The 20,290-nt window shown below is 34.9% G+C and overlaps 1 protein-coding gene across 3 annotated transcripts; it reads right to left on the reverse strand.

Annotated features, from left to right (window-relative positions):
• Window positions 1-690: 690 nt before the first annotated feature.
• LOC136228992 (phospholipid-transporting ATPase 2) lies at window positions 691-18,690 on the reverse strand. 3 transcript variants are annotated; one of them, XM_066017512.1, is made up of 25 exons: window positions 18,522-18,690; window positions 18,073-18,277; window positions 17,737-17,950; window positions 17,301-17,417; window positions 16,340-16,432; window positions 16,069-16,243; window positions 15,189-15,355; window positions 14,447-14,551; window positions 13,089-13,186; window positions 12,840-12,982; window positions 11,651-11,747; window positions 11,380-11,489; window positions 11,131-11,295; window positions 9,313-9,467; window positions 9,100-9,180; window positions 8,888-9,008; window positions 8,232-8,338; window positions 6,976-7,107; window positions 4,910-5,063; window positions 3,337-3,454; window positions 3,077-3,250; window positions 2,879-2,930; window positions 2,178-2,305; window positions 1,464-1,614; window positions 691-1,270 (listed from the first exon to the last, which is right to left on the reverse strand). In XM_066017512.1, the coding sequence occupies exons 2-25, from the start codon at window positions 18,198-18,200 to the stop codon at window positions 935-937; spliced, it is 3,321 nt and encodes a 1,106-aa protein (XP_065873584.1). In that variant the 5' UTR covers window positions 18,201-18,277; window positions 18,522-18,690; the 3' UTR covers window positions 691-934. The 3 variants fall into 3 exon arrangements, with proteins under 3 accessions (XP_065873584.1, XP_065873585.1, XP_065873586.1); XM_066017513.1 differs by lacking the exon at window positions 18,522-18,690 and adding an exon at window positions 18,398-18,489; XM_066017514.1 differs by lacking the exons at window positions 17,737-17,950; window positions 18,073-18,277; window positions 18,522-18,690 and having other exon boundaries at window positions 16,340-16,449.
• Between the last annotated feature and the right edge of the window lie 1,600 nt (window positions 18,691-20,290).

Below are 20,290 nucleotides of genomic sequence, written 5' to 3' on the forward strand. Positions count from 1 at the left end.
ATCAATAAAAATCAAAAAGGTAACGGACCTCAAAATATATTTTTCCCCAAAGATAGAATTACAAAATCACAAAATTCCAACTCATCCTAGAAATCCTCCAAATTTCAATTATATCTCGGGAAAAAAAATCAATAAGAACTTATAAATAAAATTAGTATAAACTACATTTATGACGTGGCAATTAATAGTCCAAATCATCTAACATATTTTATTCAGCTGAAGGGTATGTTTGACAATACTGGACTAAAAATTAAACTAAAATGATATTTTTCACACTTCATTAACCAAATTGATATTTATTCATTTTAAATTTTCTGAAGAACCAAATTGATATTTAATTCTCCGAATATAATACCAATATTAAAATTCTTGGACACAAAAAAGGACACTGAATCTGCAGCCACGTTTTTTGCTTTTACCGTGTGCTTGAATTCTCATGATCTAATAATAACTAGAGACTCAGTAGTCAGTGCACAAAGTCAGCACTTGTTTCATTTAATAGGACTGTCAAACTTCCAATACGATAACACAATTTACAGACATCCTATCCGATGCCACCCGTTTGATATGCTTATCATTTTCATTACATTTAGCCCACCTGGAATATATAGATAGCATAATATGATTATGACACAATAACCTGTTTTGACACCATCTATCATTTAATTTAGAAGAAAAACGGATAGATGCTTCATTCAACGATTTTCCTATTATTTGTGCCAAAAATATCTATAGAAATTGAATTACAATCTAGTGCTAAGCAAAAATGGGATTGGAGAATGGAGTGAATAAATGTTGTATGTTGAGAAGTATGCCCTTTACAACCTAAGAGAACTATTAAATAAAAAGCTGATATTGAGATATTTTTATGAGTCAAAAACTAGCAAGACCTATACAATTTTTTATGCCAATTAGGAAGTAAAAAGGAGAGAAGTTAGTTATCCTTACAATTTCTTGAGTAGCTAGAGAAAGACAATCTGGATTGCGGTTGGAAGAAATCGAAGGGCGTTCCTGCCCCGAGTGATCTTCTGGTGTTAGGGGAATCTGACAACAGAGGCTCGTAAACTGAATTTCTGTTCTTGGGCTGAGTAATTGATAATGGCAAAACGTCTATGTCAACTGGTCTTGGCTGTGGCTCGATATTCCCCAGAGTCAGTATCGGGCCTCCTACACGTTCGGCCTGCTGGAGAATGTTGATTTTACTAGGTCTATATGTATAGCGGAAGTACTTCAGAGCTAGTATCGGCCCCATTCCTGCTCCTACTATCAGCTGGAAAAGAAAACAAACAATAGTCACTTTCAGTACACCATAGATGCGGCTTGCCCCGTGTAAGTTGCAACTATCACAGGTCAAAACCAGTTGAGATTTGGTAATTTTAATTTCCATTCACTCATGTTTCTTACAAGATTCTCTGAAAGATCAAAGAAATCATAATCGAAAGCCAACAATGAGAGATACTTACAAACATAGTTATCCAGTAAGACGGTTGTCCACACAACCGAAACATTATTGTGTACATCCCTGATGCTGGAATGGTACTAACAATCCAATTAATGATGTAAAACCCAATCAAGTTCCCCCATATGGCAAGATGTTGGAATATTGTAAACGAGCTGCATAAGATTACCCAAAGTCGAGCAAGTTAAATATTTCGGTATTTGTGAATATGGTATTATTCAATTCTGAAATAGTTTGACTCCCTTTTTCATTGATGTTATTAATATAGTTATATAGAAGTCCGGTCAATTTCAATTTGTGGCAAAAAAAAAAAACACTACTAAATCGAACTACATTTTACAAAAACCAATTTGAGCCAACTCTAGCCACTTCCTTGTCCGGGTGATTCAGAGTCCTAATAAATATTAACAATTGTAAGTAAAAACCCACCTGATCTAAACTTGACTTCAACATTATTATAAGGTGAGTTTTACATGCCAATTATCAGTATTTATTTGGAAGTTAGGTCAACAAGCCATAAGGAATTAGCCAGAGTCGGATTTAATTAGTGATTTTTTCTTTTCGGCACAAATTGAAGTTCTATGGTCATGGAGAAACTTCCTTAAAAGTTTTGAGTACGATTGGTTCTTTTAACACCTAGGTTTAGCCTAGCTAAGACTTCATATCCTCAACTTTAAAAAGGTTCAAACTCTAAAAAATGCAGTATATGCGAGCTTACTTGGTCTCTAATGCTACAACAAAAGCCTGCAACCATATACATCCAGAAAGTGCCACCATTCCAACCTCCTCCATTTCGCCTTTTTCATAGGCAAAAGCATTTATACTGATTACAAATACAACAATCGCCTGAAAAAACATCACAATATGATAAAATATTAATGATAAGAAAATAGAGACTAGGGAAATGTTTGTGTAATGAATTACTTTGTTGATTCCAAAGACCCTCAAAAAGAAGCAAAACAAAATAGAACGACTTCTAACCCATGTAACACAAGTTTAAAACTCAAACACACACACACACACACACACAAAATCGTTACATATCCATGTATGCATTTATAAGCAGTGGAGTGAGTGTTTATAAGTATAATAGGAAGTAGTGCTTTCAATTTAGAAGATTTATTCCTCATGGGTTTGAAATGGACACATTTCATAATTTCAACAAGTTCATCATGTCTTGGAATTAACAAAAGAATCAAATAAATTCTCTTAATGGGCATATATCTATGAATTCAATCACCTCATGTTTGTAGAATCAACAAAAGAGACAAGTAAATTCTCTTCCTGACATATGTCAATCTTCAAATTAATTACAACTCCAGCTTTACATATTTTACTCCAAATTTCATTACAAATAAGCAGCTAGAATACATATAATATCAGTAGATAAACCCGAATATACAAAAAGAAAGTACTTACATGAAATAGCGACCGTCCAAACCAACCTGCAAATGTGCTGGGATTAAGAAGCCTGTAAAGAATAATTTGTTAATTTGCTATGCATACCAAAACACTGTACAGTTCCCATACAGACAGCAGTTATGCCAGTTAAAATCTCCATGAACCTAAAATACCAAAAGAACTGGAAGAAAATTACTAGAAATAGAATATTCATACCTTCCAGCTTGGCAATAGAATAGAATTTGAGGATGCTGCATTACTGTCCCTTCACTAAGATCTTTGTCAAGTGTACTAACTAGAACAGGAATGCTCGTGTAGAAAACATTATAAGCCATCAAACTAACTGAATTAAAAAGGCTGGTGCCAGATACACCTGAAATAAAAGAAAAACTGAACATACAATATTTTAGTATGAAGAAACGAATATCATAATGACTATCCATTTCACAAAATTTATTCAAGTACAGTTTACTCACAAAATTTGGATGAAACATATTAATAGGGATTTATAGAAAGAATATTGAGATAGGAATGCTGTTCGATTGTAAGAATATCGCCCATGAACAAGTATCAGTCTTTTAAGAAACCTAAACTCTGCACAACAAACAAAATCAGTAAGTTGAAATAGGAAATTTGTTTAACAGGATTGAGGATCATGTGATAATAGAACAATTGTGAAGTACAACCAATTGTCTTTGGCATAGAATAGTGAAAGCACTGAGAATGCAATTATAGTGGTTAAATAATCATATAAACCAACAACGCATCAAGACACATCCTTAAGCACATGTGTCACTTTTAATCAAACATTGTTTGATGTAGACCATTATAAATTCACCTAAGAAATAAAAAAAGTGAAAATTTCATATAAACGTATCTTTAAAAGAATTCCCTAAATAAAATTTCAAAGTATCTTCAAACTTCTATTGTGATCGAAGAGGCCAAAAATTATGCTGGTCAAGAAAATTGGCTTCATCTGGGAGTGGCTAATCACTTCTTTGCTCATATAGCTTATCTCCATGAGCATGACTTCTTAAAAGTGCCCTAGAGCGAAATCATGCATATTAATAATAGTATTTTAATACTTTTTCTAACGCTTCCAAGATTTTGCACACAAAAAAAGGTCAGCAACAGACGTAGTTCAGTTGTATGAGTTGTAGAGGTGACCAAAGGCTTTCAGAGGCGCAGCGCATGCAGCTCACTAGCATATTCTTTGCCAGTCAGTCTGTGCTGAGGTGGGGGAGGGGGGACAAGTTACAGGGTACAGAGGGTGAGTCTTCTAATGTTCTTTCTTATATGTCTAATCAGGAAGCTTCTTTATACCTATAACATAGTTAAGTAGTAGAGTAGTTCAAAATAAATTTTATGGGTATCTAAAAGGCAGAGAAAATTGAAGAAGAGAACTTTGAAACCAGTGAAACATCCAAACACAAAGGGGTGTCTGATTTTGGTAGCTATAATGAGGAAGTATTACTGTTCTATGTTTTTCCTTTTGTGTTGTTGCAGTAAGAAGAAACTATAACTGTGCATTAAAGTATCACTCTTAAAATTGAATGCGTTAAAAAACCTGGTAGAACAACAAATTCCGGTTTTAGCAAAAAGAGAGCGGGATATATGATGATGGATTATAGAAGAAGAATGGGATGAAAGACTCTAGATACAGGAAGAAGACTGTATGAAGATCCTTAATGATAGAAAAATGGTCTTCTTCCTCTATCTAGAGTCTTTCATCCCATTCTTCTTCTATACTCCAGGAAACCCTTTGAAGCAAAGCCAGTACATCACAGCATTGACTATATGAATATGACACCAATTAAATTCAATGCAAACACAAACAGATGACAAATACAATACTCAGTTCTGATCACATGGACCTTAATGACCACGTAGTATTTGGTCATTCACCGTTAGATCTAGACTTATTAGAATCATCAGGTGGAGATTCAAAGCATCCTAAGGCTTGAATTTAATAAGCCTATATTTAACGGTGAATGACCAAATTCATTTGGTCATTAAGGTGCATGTGAACATGGCTGATACAATACTTACTTCCAATACTATAATCAGCAGCCCTTGCGGCCTGCAGTCCTTCTCTTCCACTAATGCCAACTCCTATATCAGCTTGTTGTATCATTCTGACATCATTCCCACCATCCCCAATAGCCAGTGTCCTATACTCACATGATTTCAAGAGCTGCACAAGCTGTACGAAGAAGCAGCATACTTGTAAAACCAGAAAAGCTAAAACCAAACAAGTTGAAACACCAAATTTCTACGGCCATCTCTCCACTATTAATTTTTCTCATTAGAAGAGCCAAACAATACGAAGTATACAAATGAGAAGATTATTATTATTTAAAAGAAAAGAAAATCGACAATATGTCCTGCATAATTACGAAAAAAATTAGTCCTTAAAATTATGAACATTTTCTCCCAGTCAGATACAGCAGACAAAACCTTTGTGCAGTTCTTTCTTTCCAAATGCTCTAAATTTATTAATTGTGTTCTTTCAGACATACAGATTGCACTTGGAAATGGGAAATAGTCTCAGGAATCATATGATGATCTCTCTCCATTATAATTAATGGAGTACAACAGTAGAAACTGTTATGTTTATCATGTTACAACCCAATATTAAACTGTAGAACTATCATAATTTAGACATGTCCTAACCAGTCCATTTCAGTACAGAAGCACATACTCTATGCATTCAGATTTAGCTTTATCTTTGCTCCAGATTCAAAGTTAAGAATAACTCCTAAATAATGATGGCCTTATCATGTGCTGTTCAAACAAACTTATTCATTCATTGAAGCAAACAAGGAATGTTTCATCAATTTACTTGCTAGTCATCTTTTTCCATCCAAACATTAAAGAATAAAATAACTCCTCCAAATGGAGGAATTCATGACCTGATCATGTTGCCCTTTCAAAACAAAATCCAACATACATTGAGACAAGCAAGAACACACACACATATATGTCAATGTTCTTGCTGGTTTATCATTTCATCTTGCTCCCGCTCTAATGCAAGTACTAAAAGAAGAAGATAATCTAGTCATCCTACTTAATGATCCATATATATATATATATATATATATGTCAATGTTCTTGTTGGTTTATCCTTCCATCCGCTCTCTCTTCAAACTTCCAACATATTTTTGTCTCTCAGTCCTGATCCTGTCAGAAATATGACTACACAGCCATTTTAAGGCAAGATAAAAAAAGATACAGAAGCAAGACCCAACTCCTCCACTTAATCCATTTGAATGGGATCTCTAATCCTTGGACCCATAGATCCAACAAATATTATCTACTACACTTTCCTTCATTCATCGCCTTTCCATTCTACATCCAAATATTAAATTAAATTATTTACTCTGCTCATCCTACTTAAAGACCCAAACAAGAGAGAGGAAGAATATATCTTCTTGTTTCTCTTCTTTAATATTTCTTTCCTACTCTCCTCCCACTACAAACACCAAGCTACCAGTTCTCAACCTGTTACACTCCAGAAACACAACACCAAACAGCTATTCAAGACAGGATCAGAAAACCACAAAGTAATTTTAGATGGGGAAGCAGTACCCATCTCACTCTACTTGATGTATTAGATATCTTTGCAGGTTTCCATAATCATAGCTCATCCTAGGTCAGATCCTGAAATTAAGAATAGTCACCCAATTTTTATTCCTGCGAAACTGGCAAATTTCACCTTATCCCAGAAGATCAGTCCTTCCTGTAATGCTTTGGATTAGTCCTTTTTACTTGTCTTTGTAAACATTATGCAAACATAAGCTTCAATTTACGGAAAATAAATGAAATGTCTAACCATGTAGGAACATCTAACTTACTAATAAAAAAAAAGGGCGGCCCGGTGCACTACGCGTCCCCGCTGAGCGAGGTCCGGGGAGGGGTCCCACCACAAGGGTGTACTGTGGGCAAGCCTTCCCTTGCCAATTTAGTTGGCAAGAGGCCGCTCCTAAGACTCGAATCCGTGACCTCTTGGTCACACGACAACAACGTTTACCGTTGCGCCAATTGGAGAAAAATTTAATTTCACCATCCAAATTAGAGTGCAAATAGAAGAGCAACATGAAAAACTTCTTAACAACCTGTGCCTTCTGTGATGGTGTCACACGACAACAAATCGCAGTCCTTGACAATATTGCCAACTCAGTAAATGATCTTCGATAATGCTTCAGTAAGATTTCAAGAGCCCAGCCATCAACAACGAATGCTACATCCTGGAAAGAAAAGATTTACTATTATTAAAAGATAAAAAAAATTTCAAAAGCATTTAAAAATACATATTGCTCTGGGAATTTCCAACTAAATATTTGTGGCATAGCAAGCCCGATTCTGTTAATTCATACATAATGTTGAACCTCAAGACAAACCCTTCCAATTAAATCAGCAGGCAAAACCTTAATCACATTAGCCATGGCCAAAGCAATTAGATAGAGCTTCAAGTATTACTTTCTTTCTTTTTTTGAAAGAAAAGTATTACTTTCTTAATTGTATATAAACTGTGATTTAGAATCAAGTATATGGACCTATCAACAATGGAAAATTTTAAGCTCTTGATACCAAGTGACCATATATCATGCTTAGACAATAACCCGTACCATTTAGTGATTATCTTTAAGCATACAGCCAAAGTTAATTTATATTTAGTTAAAGGAAGCAGTGATTCAGACACCAAGGACAATGGTCATGAATGAGCCAAGTTACTAGTGAGGTACTTGAGTTCAGCTCCATAAATATCTTGCCTAAATGCATTAAGCCGAAATAATCTCAATTTTCCCGGATCATCTGATGAAAGAACCAAGTCTGAGTTGCATAAGCTTTGATTGATTAGGCTAGTGACACAATCCGTTTATAAGCCCATAAATAACCTCTTATATAATTATACATTAAATGCTAATAGTTTGATTTTCAATTTTTTGTGCGTATGTTAGTGTACACACGCACACAGATACTCATTGTTATTTTCAGTTTCACAATACAGACTAATAACACAATATTGAAAAATAGTACACAGTATCATGCAGATTATTGAAAAGAAAATAATTATTGACATTTAAATATTAGATAGATAGATTTTTCTTACAACTTAAATTGATTGAAATATTGGCGGAATTGGAGTTGTATATGAACAAGACTGTATTTGACTCCTAATTTACCAAAAGAGCAAGGTTAACCCTAAATTTAAGGTTCATTTACAAAATAAGCTGGCCCAGTGCAAGCCAAAACTTAGCTCGGCTTAATTTGGTGCATTTTACACCCTAGGGACAATGAAATTTATTGAATATACAAATGAATGGAAAACTAATTTGAATTTGCAAGTCACAGAATGTTTTAGGTATACCTTTGGTTCTGAGGTTGTTATCCTCATTGTAAGCAAAACTCTCTCTAAACTTCTAGAAACTTCATCTTCAGTTTTTCCATCAAGTAATAGAAGCTGACCTTTTGGTTCTGTCCAAAAATAAAAATGGATAAAGGATAGACAAGAGTTAGATGTCCATGAAACTTGGAACAGTAAAAGAATGACAAGTAGATAAAGTAAATAATCAGAAAAAAGCATAGAGGAAATTAACATGGACAGGGCATATGAATCTTAGTTGAAACATGGAAGTCAGTTAGTAGCTAGTGCAACTGAGTAGTTACATCAACAAGAAGATTAACTAAAGGATACAAGTACAAAGTGTAAGTAATTAACTGACCCAAGAATAGTACTATAAAGTTGCCGGTGATTTTCACCTGGCCAGTTACAGACCAAATGAATTTGGACAGTCACGTTAGATCTAGGCTTTTTAGAATCCTATGGTGGAGATTAAAATCATCCTATGGCTTAAGATCTCATAAACGTAGATCTAACGGTGACTGGCAAGTTGCATAGATGTGAAAACTTTAGAAAGGAAAAAAAAATATGTTTCACATACAGAAGATTCTGAAACAACTGAAACAGAAAAAATCTATGACACTGTCATACAGAGAGGATAAAAGTAAACAATTTCAATGTACCTGGTGAAATAAAATTGCATGAAAGAGCAATTTGTATAGCAGTATTCTGCTTATCCCCAGTTAGCATCCAAAAGTTTATTCCTGCTTTTCTAAGCGTTTCAATTGTTTCTGGCACGCCATCCTAAAGAGTTCACCCCAAGGTTAGATACAAGATCTCAGCAGATAACAAAGTAAGAGTAAATTTCAATCAACTAACTTATGAAATTATTCACCTGAAGTCGATCCTCTATTGCAGTAACTCCAAGAACTTCAAGATCATGTTCCAATCGTTGGCAAACCTCAGCTATTCTCCACTACAGCACATAATAATGTATGACACTCAGGCATGCTCATCCCAAAAGCATAGTTACAAATACATAAGTTTGTGTGCATGTCAACTGTGTACAAAACAAAGATAATATCATCGAATGGGATGTACCCTTTACCTCCCTATCAACCAATGTGCTATTGGCCTCTCTAAACATCAAAGACCAAGCTTGATATTCATCTTCTTTTAATTCCCGCCAAGCCAAGCATAGTGTCCGCAGCCCCAGTTGGGCATATTGCTCTACAGCTTCACCATATGTCCTTGTTTGTTGCCCTGGAGTTGGTTAGTAAATTAGCAGGTGCTGAAGAAGAAAATGAAGTACCACATATCTATTATAAATTTTGTGATTATGCTTGTCTTTGCTTCAAGAAGCACTATAGTACTATATGTTGGACGCACTCGTCGATATTAATATTATCAATCCCGGACCTTAACTATCAGCTTAAATTTTTGGTTTAATTAGTTCTTTGACATGGTATCGGTGCTTCTTAGACCAAGTGGTCAAGGGTTCGAATCCTGACAACTCCATTAATTGGTGGAAATTCAAGACATGGTAAGATGGGCATGTGCTGTACACAATTCAAGCCTAATGGGGGGCATTCACGGGGGGTGTCTGATAATAAAAGTTATTCTTGGACCTTAACCATCAGCTTAAGCTTTTGGTTCAATTGGTTCTACACATTTCATTTACAGTATTGGGAATCCTTGAAATTTAGGTTGTGGTAATGAGCCTCTATTTCCTTTTTAAAGCACTCCAGAGCAATTATTAACTTCACTAAAGCAATCCATGGCAATTATTAACTTAAAAATTGCAATATCCAATGAAGTTATAATGATGAATGAACAACAGATAGTTGGTACACTACCAAAATTTTAAGTAATAGACAAATGCAGTCTGAAATATCTAGAGATGCCAAAATGTAGCCTAAGAACTTAAAATTAAGAAAAATGATGCCTTAAGAAGTATCCTGGGAGGACAAGACCATGTTTTAGATCTTGGCATCAAGGAATTGGCCGCCAAATAGTCATGAGCCTTAGAAGAATTTGAACATAGCAAATTAGGAAAAAAACACATCAATGTCAGGAAAAGGGAGGTACTATAAATTACTTTCGATCCCCCCCTAGGTCGTGGGGGCTACATCAACTACCATGGTATTATGTTTTAGGGAAAAGTACTCTATTATCAACATGTCATTTTGGTTTTGCACGCCGATTACCACATCTGATGATAATGGTAAGAACAAACAATTCATATGTTCTTGAAATACAAAACCACACTTCACCTAATTGGAAGGTTTAGATGGCTTGGGAATCTGAAGTCTGACTAAACATTAGCTACAAGGATTCTAACTATAACAGCAATGACAGAAAAAAAAAAAAAAAAAACCGCACACTCGCATAGGAAAGAGTGGCTTTGGAGGGTTAACATAAAAATAGATTTGTATAGACATGACAATGATGATTTCAATTATTGTTGAATATAGATGGAGTATGCAACACCTGACATCTATTTTGAAGTTCACACATGTACTTCAATTCAAATACATCTGGGGAAAGGGTGATTGTCTAACATAGACATAGTTACATAGATTTATATGGACAGAACCATAATGATTTCAGTTATTGTATGATTACTTCAGATGGAATGTTCAACACATAATAAATGTTTTGAAGAAGTTCATAACTTAAGATTCAAATACAACTAAAGCAAGAGAATTAACACAAGCTACAGTCAGGAAATTGTTGTGCTTAACTAGACAATTCTTATTCCACAGAATAATCTTACTCCAAGAGGATTATGTAATCATTTGTAGTAAATGTCAATCAACCTAATCTGGAAATCAAATTTGCAAAATTTAAATCATTGATGCATGTAAGAGTAACTCCATCATATCTGTCTACTAAGGCAGCAAAGAGCTTCAACACTTGATTTTACCTGCAGAGGCATAAGGAAGGATGGCTTCATCTGCTCCTTTTGTCAAAAGGACAATATTCCCATTCTGGCAATCCCTCACCACTGCAGACATCCTTTTTCTGTCTGAAGTGAACTCCAGAATCTCCAATACTTCATAATGTAACACAGAACCATTGTATCTGATCTCTGCCAGTCATAAAAAGACATAAAGCTTAATCACTTTTAGTGCTTAGCCCACAAAATAACCAAGTGCAAGAAAAACCTTTTTACCAAGAGTGTTTCCACTTTTTTGAACGAAAGTCATATGCAAATTGGCAGCAGCTTGCACAAGAGCATCTTCATCCTGAGACTGTGCCTTATATGAGATTGTTCCAGTTTTGCTAGAAGGAAGAGAAGAAAGGTGTCAGACTTTATTTTATATGTTATTGTTGATCATCTATTAATTATAAAGATTTGAATTCACAGCAAAACAAGAAGACAGTAAAAACTTCACAAAGAAATAAAAAGTTGAAAACTCTTTAACAGGAAAAGGGCGATTCACCTTTGCACAGGTACAACAGTATTACATATCGCCATAACTGTAAGAAACCGAATAACATCTGTAGATCCACTAGCAATGGCATTGTGCAGCTGCACATCTGGATAACAAACGAAGAACAGTCAATAAGCCATTTTCCAAGTGTTTGCGATCCAACTACGAAAAAAGAATATATATGTACACGTTAAGAACTTGCACTTTACCAGAAAGAATCTGAAATATCTTTCACAAATATTGATGCATAAGCTACGTAATATCAAGGCCGCACAAAGTGATGAATTTTGAGTTCATAAATAAAAATCCAAATATAAAACCATACTTCGTATCAAGCTAGTCTCAAATTTCCAATAAAAGGGACGTTAGTAATGCAAGGCCTAACAATACTATTCTTGATCGAAGCAAGAAGATGACGAAAGCAATAGTGAAGCACGTTGCTGAACCACTTATACAGACCATCAACTAATGTTATCACATCTGATTACAACAGAAATGTTCCGTTGAACAAGTCAGACAAAAGCTTGAATTTGAATGAAATGTGCAAGGACTGGAAATACAAACAAAACCTTTAGATTATAAGATGTGTGTTTAATTGCACAATATTAACTTATTCTAACCTATATCAACTCAATCATTATGAAGAAAAATATAATCAGATTCTTCGTCAAACTAAGCTGTTTAAGTGATGTGTGAGCGTTTATTATGTGATAACTTTATAATTAAATCATTTTCTCTTCTAAATTTCGAATTTTGCAGTTAATTTGAACCATGAGATCAAGCTAGTCAAAGTAGGCAATATTTACAATCATTTCCACAAAATTTACACAACCAAATTTGCTCAACTATCAATCAGATTAAGGGGAATGAATTTATTAGGAGACCAATACTTTAGGCAGGCAGGAAGACAGGGACTCGTATGTAAGGAATGTCTGCCAGTGTAAAGAAGAATGTGTTATGATTTTAATAACTTTATCCAACTTGACTAACAAAATAAAAAAAAATGGGTGGATATTCAAGAAGCAAAATACAAAAACACTGATTTAACCTGACTTGTACATGATATGTGTGGGAAACTGCTATTAATAAAACAAAATTTAGAACAGAAAAAACAAAACAATATTTGAATGACTCATAAAACAAAAGCAAGTCGTAAGAGAAAGAGCATGTGGATGTGAGAGACAGAGGGAGAGCAAACCTTTCAAGGCATTCCCACTCTCATTCCCATAGAAAACACCATTGATACAACATCTTCTAAACACCATCTTATTCTCAGTCAGGGTTCCAGTTTTGTCGGTCAAAATGTACTCAACTTGTCCCAGATCCTCACTTATTGCTGTGCTGCCACACACAACGACTGCCTCTTCAAAACATATTCCAATTAACTTTATTTTCAATTTTTCATTCAGTTCCAAAACCAGGGTATTTAGTTGATCTCTCAACTTACTTTGTCGCATGGGATGAACAACCAGTTTCATGATCAATCATCTCAGCATCCCAATCAATAAACTTTGCATATAAGCTCTTAATAAAATCCAAAGATACCTGCAACAGAAAAGGAACCAAAGCTTTAACGCATTAGGTGATAACATTTTTACCAATAACAGTTGTGTGCTTTTCCAGGGTTCACAGATTTGGTAATGTATCTTTTGGAGAGGTTCCTAAACCCAAAACAAAAGGATACTATATAATCAATACTACAATTACCAAGCTACAATGTTAGAAACAAACGAAAACAGTTCAAAAATCATCAAGATATATTAAGAATTTGTAAAACAAATATAAGGTCAAAGTAAAAACAATCCAAGAAACTACAATTATTTCCCGCGGTCACAAATAAGCAAATTTATCTTCATCAATTGACAACCAAAAAATAAGATTATCATGCTTTTTGCTTTAAGAGGTTTCATATAATTCAGAAAAGATAGAAGTTCAGATATTATAACAAGAGCCACCAGAGGTTGGTTAACATCAGTATCACTCTTCAGCTTGAAGTCTGTCAGATATTAATATGAATTGGGCCTTTAACTATAAGCTTAAGCTTTTAGTAAAAATGGTTCCTTGACATGGTATCAGAGCCTCTTAGACCAAAAATTCGAGACCAAACGTTCGAGGGTTCGAATCCTGACAACCCCATTTATTGATGGAATTGCAACACATGGCATGATGGACCTGTGTTGTACACGCTTCAAGCACAAGGGCATTCACGTGAGGGGGTGTGCCAGATATAAATATAAAAGCTATTCTTGGGCCTTAACTATTAGCTTAAACTTTTAGTTCAACTGGTTCCATGACAAAGTCAATTATGGACTACCACTCAAAACCTAGTACTAAGCTCAAGTTTCACTAGTCAAACAGATACAGACTGAGAATCTCTGGTTCATATACAAATAGTTGAATTCTAGCCTAGATAAGTATTGACTTTACTCTTCAGCTTGAAATCAATACTAGATTCTACCACTCAGAACCTAGTATTAAGCTCGAGTTTCACTAGTCAAACAGGGTAACAGACTGACAATCTCTGGTTCATATACAAATAAGTTGCATTCCAGCCTACATAAGTCAGTTAGGTATTTAAGTATTGAACTTCTGGGATCTCGTAGTCTTTTGTAGAGAGTGGAGTCTCCTAATCTCCACACTTCTGTCAACTGTGTCATATTTCCTACAATACTTAGCTCTTTTCTTCCAAAACCATTGATGTGGATGAAGCATATAAAGGGCAAAACAAGCATTCCCCCTTAGAGAAAAGCCAGAAAAAAACAATAATGTCTGCAAAAGAAAAATAGTAAGGAATGAAATACTTGCCTTAATAGATATGGGTATCATGATGGAACACAGTAACTCGAATCTCAAAGGGATTACCAGAAGTTCATACCATGGGCCTTCTTTTGGATACAGTACATACCATTGCTGCAAAGAAAGGAAAAGATGAGCAAGGATGTAAATTTGAAAGTTAACAATTAGAAGACTGCAATTTCACATAATGGTGACACCACTTGTTATCTTCAGCCTGAACCCAAGCAGAAAAGGAAACAAAAAGAATAATAATCCTAACTGAAAAATGATTACAAGCTACTCAAAATCCGAAATATAATGAGAAGCATAGCCAAGGCAATTTTAAGATACTAGACTGCCTTGCAAAGAAAAGGAAGCAAAGCAAGTAGTGTTGATCTAAAATTTGAGAATTATGAACATTTATTGTTGAAACAGCATGTACATGAAGAAAGAAACACAGAAGGTAAATAAGAGAAAGAAGTGGAGAGAAAACTGGCAGTCATGATACCAGAAACTTGAGATTGTTTTTTACTTTTCAAAGTAAGAAATTGGAGACTAAATCTCCTTATAAATCCTCAATGTGCTTATTCAGGTTTACTTAAAATTTCATTAAGATTTTTGTAATGGAAAATAAAAAAGCTACAATTTCATACGAGAAGAAACTAAATCTCTATATACCCAAGAGCCATGTAATCAGCTACAAAAAAAAATCTTTTAATATGATTTCAACTTAATTATTGCAAAAGAATCATAAGTTTATAAGCCCACAAACCTTTCTTGCTTCTGTATCCTTCCAGACATTACCAGCAATGCCCAGCACAATAACTACCACTAATTGGAAAACAAATATAGCTCCAGTCAGCTTGTCAATCATGGCATCCACAGCCGTAAGCTTCGGTTCAGGGATACCCCTACTCATCCCCAGTTTAGTTTCATTGCCTGTATAACAAAGATAAAATTTCAAAATCAAATAATAAAGCGGTAACTACTGCCAAGTTGCCAACACAACGAGGTGTGGGAACTTCGGAAATTATGACCAGGCAAAAGAAGCCTCGATAATCCACCAAAAAATATAGAATGTAGTGAAAAAAATCGACAAATTAATATTCTGAAATCAAACTACATAGTCTAAAAAGGAACACAAATTCAGTAACAGTTGACACACATAAGAACACAAAGAAAAAGAAGTACTAGCTTGTCATGGAAAATCATTTAAGAACTTCTTCCCACATGCTTATACAGTCAAAGTACAACCTCACAAGTGCACATAAATTGGAACAGTCATTCTTACAGCAAGGCCACTTGGGCAGATTCACCAATGCAACATCCTCCCTTATGTAATCACGCATGTAAGACACGCTAAATAGTGCAATTTTAAACCTTGAAGCCCAAGCAAAACCAAGGTTGAAATTGCCAATCCTATCTATTTATTTATCCATCCCCTCCATCGATGTATAGGCAGATGTACTCATAAAAATGTATTTCCATCATATTCAAGTACATACATACCTCGACATATATAAGCATACACACATATACAAAAACATCCTTATCACTTGCAAGCCCAAGTATAATAAAATAAATGGCATGAATAAAACATACTACTAGATGGAATATTTATGACCATAACAAGTTGCACGATATCAACTTGCCTGTATAGATAGCTACCCCGCAAGCCCACTCTGTATTTCGCAAGTAGCATGACTGTAGAATTGTGTTCTTTATGGTCAAAGGGCAAACATCATTATCAATAAATGGAGGGAACAACCGCATATTTGCATCAAATCTTCTGATGTCTTTATCAGGATTAGGACATTCAACAACACCCTGAAAACAATAAAAATTGAACAATTTAAGACCAATTAAAAAATGAAGGTAAATTCCTACTTATATTACATGACTCGGGAACCTTAAGAAACTTGCCTTGATTTTGTGCAACAATTCAGAATCTATTCCCATGCAAGCTGGGGGTATCACCCTTGTCTTAAGATCAGTTTCACCATCTAAGGCAGATGTCTGCGGATTATGTTAGACTGTCAGCATCAGAAACATTTGGGGAAAATTACATTCTTCGAATTGAATACAACATATTATAAGCATCAAATAGTTCTAATTGGTTAATACCCTAAAATCCTTGTGAAGAGTCAAACCTCTACATGTTTGCAAAAGGTCAAAAGAAATTTGTTGGAAGCTCGGATAAACTAGAGGGACATAAAAATTGTGGCACAGCTCAAAGATCATGATCAGGATAACTTTCACCAACCAAATTTATGAATCAGAAATTTTTTGGCTTGACATGCACTGGGATAAGTTAAAGGGAATTAAAATTGGTACAGCTGAAAAATTATGAGCAGGGTTAACTTTCACCAATCAAAGGTACAAGTCAGAATTTGGCTTGACATACTTTTTCCCTTGAAGCATAAACAAACAAATACAACATGTTGGAATACACTTTTGTATACATGTACATATCTGTACGGAATACATGCATATGCATGATAGAGTTCATTGAGCGATTGGTACAACTACAATAATATCAGCAAGAAGCCTTATTCAAATTGTAATGCATACATCCAATCTTTTGGGCATAAAAGGGGACAAAACCAATGCAGTCAAGCACAAAAGAGGGTGCATCCTGTGTGGGTAACTGATGCTTCTCAAAGCTGAAAAGGCAACCTATGACTGCTAACTGCACTTGAATCTGATATGTCATTCCAATATTGTTAACCTGCTCACTCTACACTAGTAATAGAGACGGTACTAACATTCAGGGTGACTACACTGATAAACTATGATGCAATGAGAAGAAGATTTCACAAATAACAAGCTCGCAATCATTACAATTTAAACTATAGCACTGATATCAGTAGAAATGCAAATTTACCTCCACATAGCAAATGCCTTGAGGCTCAGAGGTCCCAATCAAAACCAGATCACATGGCACTTCATCATTCTCGCGAAGCCACACTATGTTTCCCACATGGATATCTTGAGCTTGGATCTATAAAAAATCACCAAAAAAATATATTAAAGAATAAAAACATATTTAGAACATAGTCAGACAAAAGTATAAGGAAAGGGGGAATAGTTTATGCAGATAACAAAGAGCGAAACCTTTAAGCTCAAATGTGAATGTACCAAGCTTCAACAATAAACAACATTAACTATTAGTTAACAAAGCCTTTTTTAGATGTTCAGCTTCTATGGTCATGCAAGCTCACATTCTATGAAGTTAGCTGAATCAGTTTCTTTAATTTTTCCTCAAGTAAATTTCAAGATAAAGGTGGTCCAACTAAACAAGAGAATGTAGAGAACTCTACATGTTTTTTTATTCCCTGCTTGACAATCCAGACTTCTTTCTCATTTGCCTTCTTGTCTGAGAGATATCTATTGTAATCATCCCAAGCTTCTTTTGTTGCTGAGACAGCAAATATAATAATTAAAGGACCCCATGTGCTGGCAGGATTTACTGGAGTAATAAGTGACCATAGCTGAAGGCAAGCAATCAACAAGAAGTACTGGTTCATAAACCGACTGAAAAAAGAAGAAATGTATTTCTCAGTAAGTTATAGAAATTCAAGGACATAAACAAAAATGCAATGTAATCGACAACTGAAAAGGAATAGCTAATTTTATATAAAAGAGAGATAAAACACCTGAACTGCTCCAGCAAATTTTTCGGGAGAAAGTTCCATAAGGTGTACTTTCTGTTTGATATGCGATTGTCACAGTAAAGTTCGTCTGCTGGCGATTGATCATCATTGATGTATACAAATCGCGTCATTTCGATTGAGAAAATCAACGATTCACGATGAGTGCATCAACGGATTCAACAGCTAAGGAATTCACAGGCTCCACACCCTGACAGAAGCAAAAATGAAAAACAATAGGCAGTCAAGCACAAGGATGCAATCATGTTGAGCTAAATCTTAATTGAAATTCGGATACAAATTCCATTCAGATGATTTGAAATTCCTTAACTGTAATTTTGATTTTAGTTTTTCAAAGAAATACGAATCTAATGTGCAATTGAATCTCGAAAATTAGTACTGACGAATATAATAATAAGCAATTAAATGTTGTTTGATTGAAGGATAGATCGTACCTTGTAGTTTTCTCCATTTCCGGTTCTACTTAGGTTGCGTACACTCTCTTCACTCTTCCTTCTCCGTTTGAAGGCGAGGTACGGTGGTCAGATGAAGCCGTTACCCATCCGTTTTGACTTTAGGAAGGTGACGAGCAGAACCAGAAAAATTACAGTGTTGATCTGGTAAATTTGCGAGAAGATTATTCCAAAAATATTTATATAATTTTTAAAAAAAACAATTATTTTGGTATTTTAATAATTTCTGTTTTAAATTTTGTTTGCTTGCTGTGGTAGAAGGAAAATTTATAATTGAATAAAATGCACAATGATTTTGGTCTTTGTTTTACACCGTCATTCAATTTTATTTTATTTTAATAAAATTATTACATTTTCAACAAAACATTTCGATTAACTTGTTTATTAAAAAACATTATTGAAACGTTGATACGCTGTTGTTTTAACTATTCCTATTTACTGTTTGCGTTTACAGCTAACTGTTTACATATTAATTGTTTTTTCTATAAAAAGCAGTTGCTTTATAATTCTACCAAACATCTCTGTTGAACAAATGTTGAATCTTTGTATTGTCATTTGGCACAAAAGTGTCCTCTTTTAGGGATCTTCAATCATAGAGCAAGCAAAATAGAATTGGGGGCTACCATTTATGAAGTCGGGCACGGCCACCAACTTTCTAACGAATCAGCAAGTGTATATGAAGAGTCGTTAAGTGTACATGTTTCAATGCTTATTAACTCCATATCCTTGGCATTACTCTCAGTAACAATTGTCACCATAGCTTCTATTTTTTCGATCAACATTCCAGCTCCTCTCTTTCTTCCAGATTTCGTCATGTGACTAGAACTCTCGGTAACATCATGTTTAAGAGCATGTTTAGTTGACTGAGGAGAAGGAGAAAAGGAAGGAATTTGGGTAGAATCATTTCAAACCTCATACAATCTTTAATAGCTTGGTTATGGTTAAAATCACCATTCTCACTCATTTCATCATCACACTCATATGTTGCATTACCAACAACGGTATTTGGAGGTGAAGTAGTAGGGATGGCAACGGGTAGGGTACCCGTGGGTAGTGCCAATCCTAAACTCTTACCCGTTTATTTTTTAATTACCCGTACCCTTCCCATTACCCTAACGGGTATATGTTTTACATCCCATACCCGTCTCATTTAATTCACGGGTACCCTTACCCGTTAAAAATCAATAAATAAAACAAAAAATATGACAAATTTAACAAAGTATAAATTTAATAAATCATCCATCTAAAAATTAAACAAATGGAACCTTAATCAATAAAAATAAAGTAGCTTAGTGGTATCACTTAATGGTCAAAAAACGAAAGGTTGGTGTTCAAATCTCACATCTTACATCTAAAACACAATAATATTTTTTAATATATAAAAAAGTTATGACGGGTAACGGGTACCCTGGGGGGTCTTCCCATACCCGTCCCACTACCCTAACGGGTAATGGTTTTGATCTCATACTCATCTCATACCCTTTTATACAGAGTACGGGTAGTCCCATTAGAGTCGGGTAGTGCCGGGTACCCGCGGGTAGAGACCCCGTTGCCATCCCTATGAAGTAGGGATATAGACGAATGGAAAAGGACCAATGGTTGTTTCGTTTGTACAATTACCAACAAACAAATTATGGGAGGTTATTTATTTTGCACGCTCAGTTGGAGTAAACTTAAACGCCCCTTGAGCACCTGAAACTCCAAAAAGTTATTCCATCTTATATTCAAGTTCGGGCTAAATACATAATTCA

The sequence above is a fragment of the Euphorbia lathyris genome, chromosome 5 (genome assembly GCF_963576675.1).
Source record: "Euphorbia lathyris chromosome 5, ddEupLath1.1, whole genome shotgun sequence".
NCBI lineage: Eukaryota > Viridiplantae > Streptophyta > Magnoliopsida > Malpighiales > Euphorbiaceae > Euphorbia > Euphorbia lathyris.

What these genes read in the sequence shown, in the direction of transcription:
- LOC136228992 (XM_066017512.1), bottom strand. Translation starts at nt 18,200, where the DNA reads ATGACGCGATTTGTATACATCAATGATGATCAATCGCCAGCAGACGAA. An exon ending in AAAAAGTGGAAACACTCTTG is followed by an intron (nt 11,296 to 11,379) that starts GTAAAAAGGTTT and finishes TATGACTGGCAG; the next exon opens with AGATCAGATACAATGGTTCT. An exon ending in ATATGTTTCATCCAAATTTT is followed by an intron (nt 3,251 to 3,336) that starts GTGAGTAAACTG and finishes TTGTATGTTCAG; the next exon opens with TTTTTCTTTTATTTCAGGTG.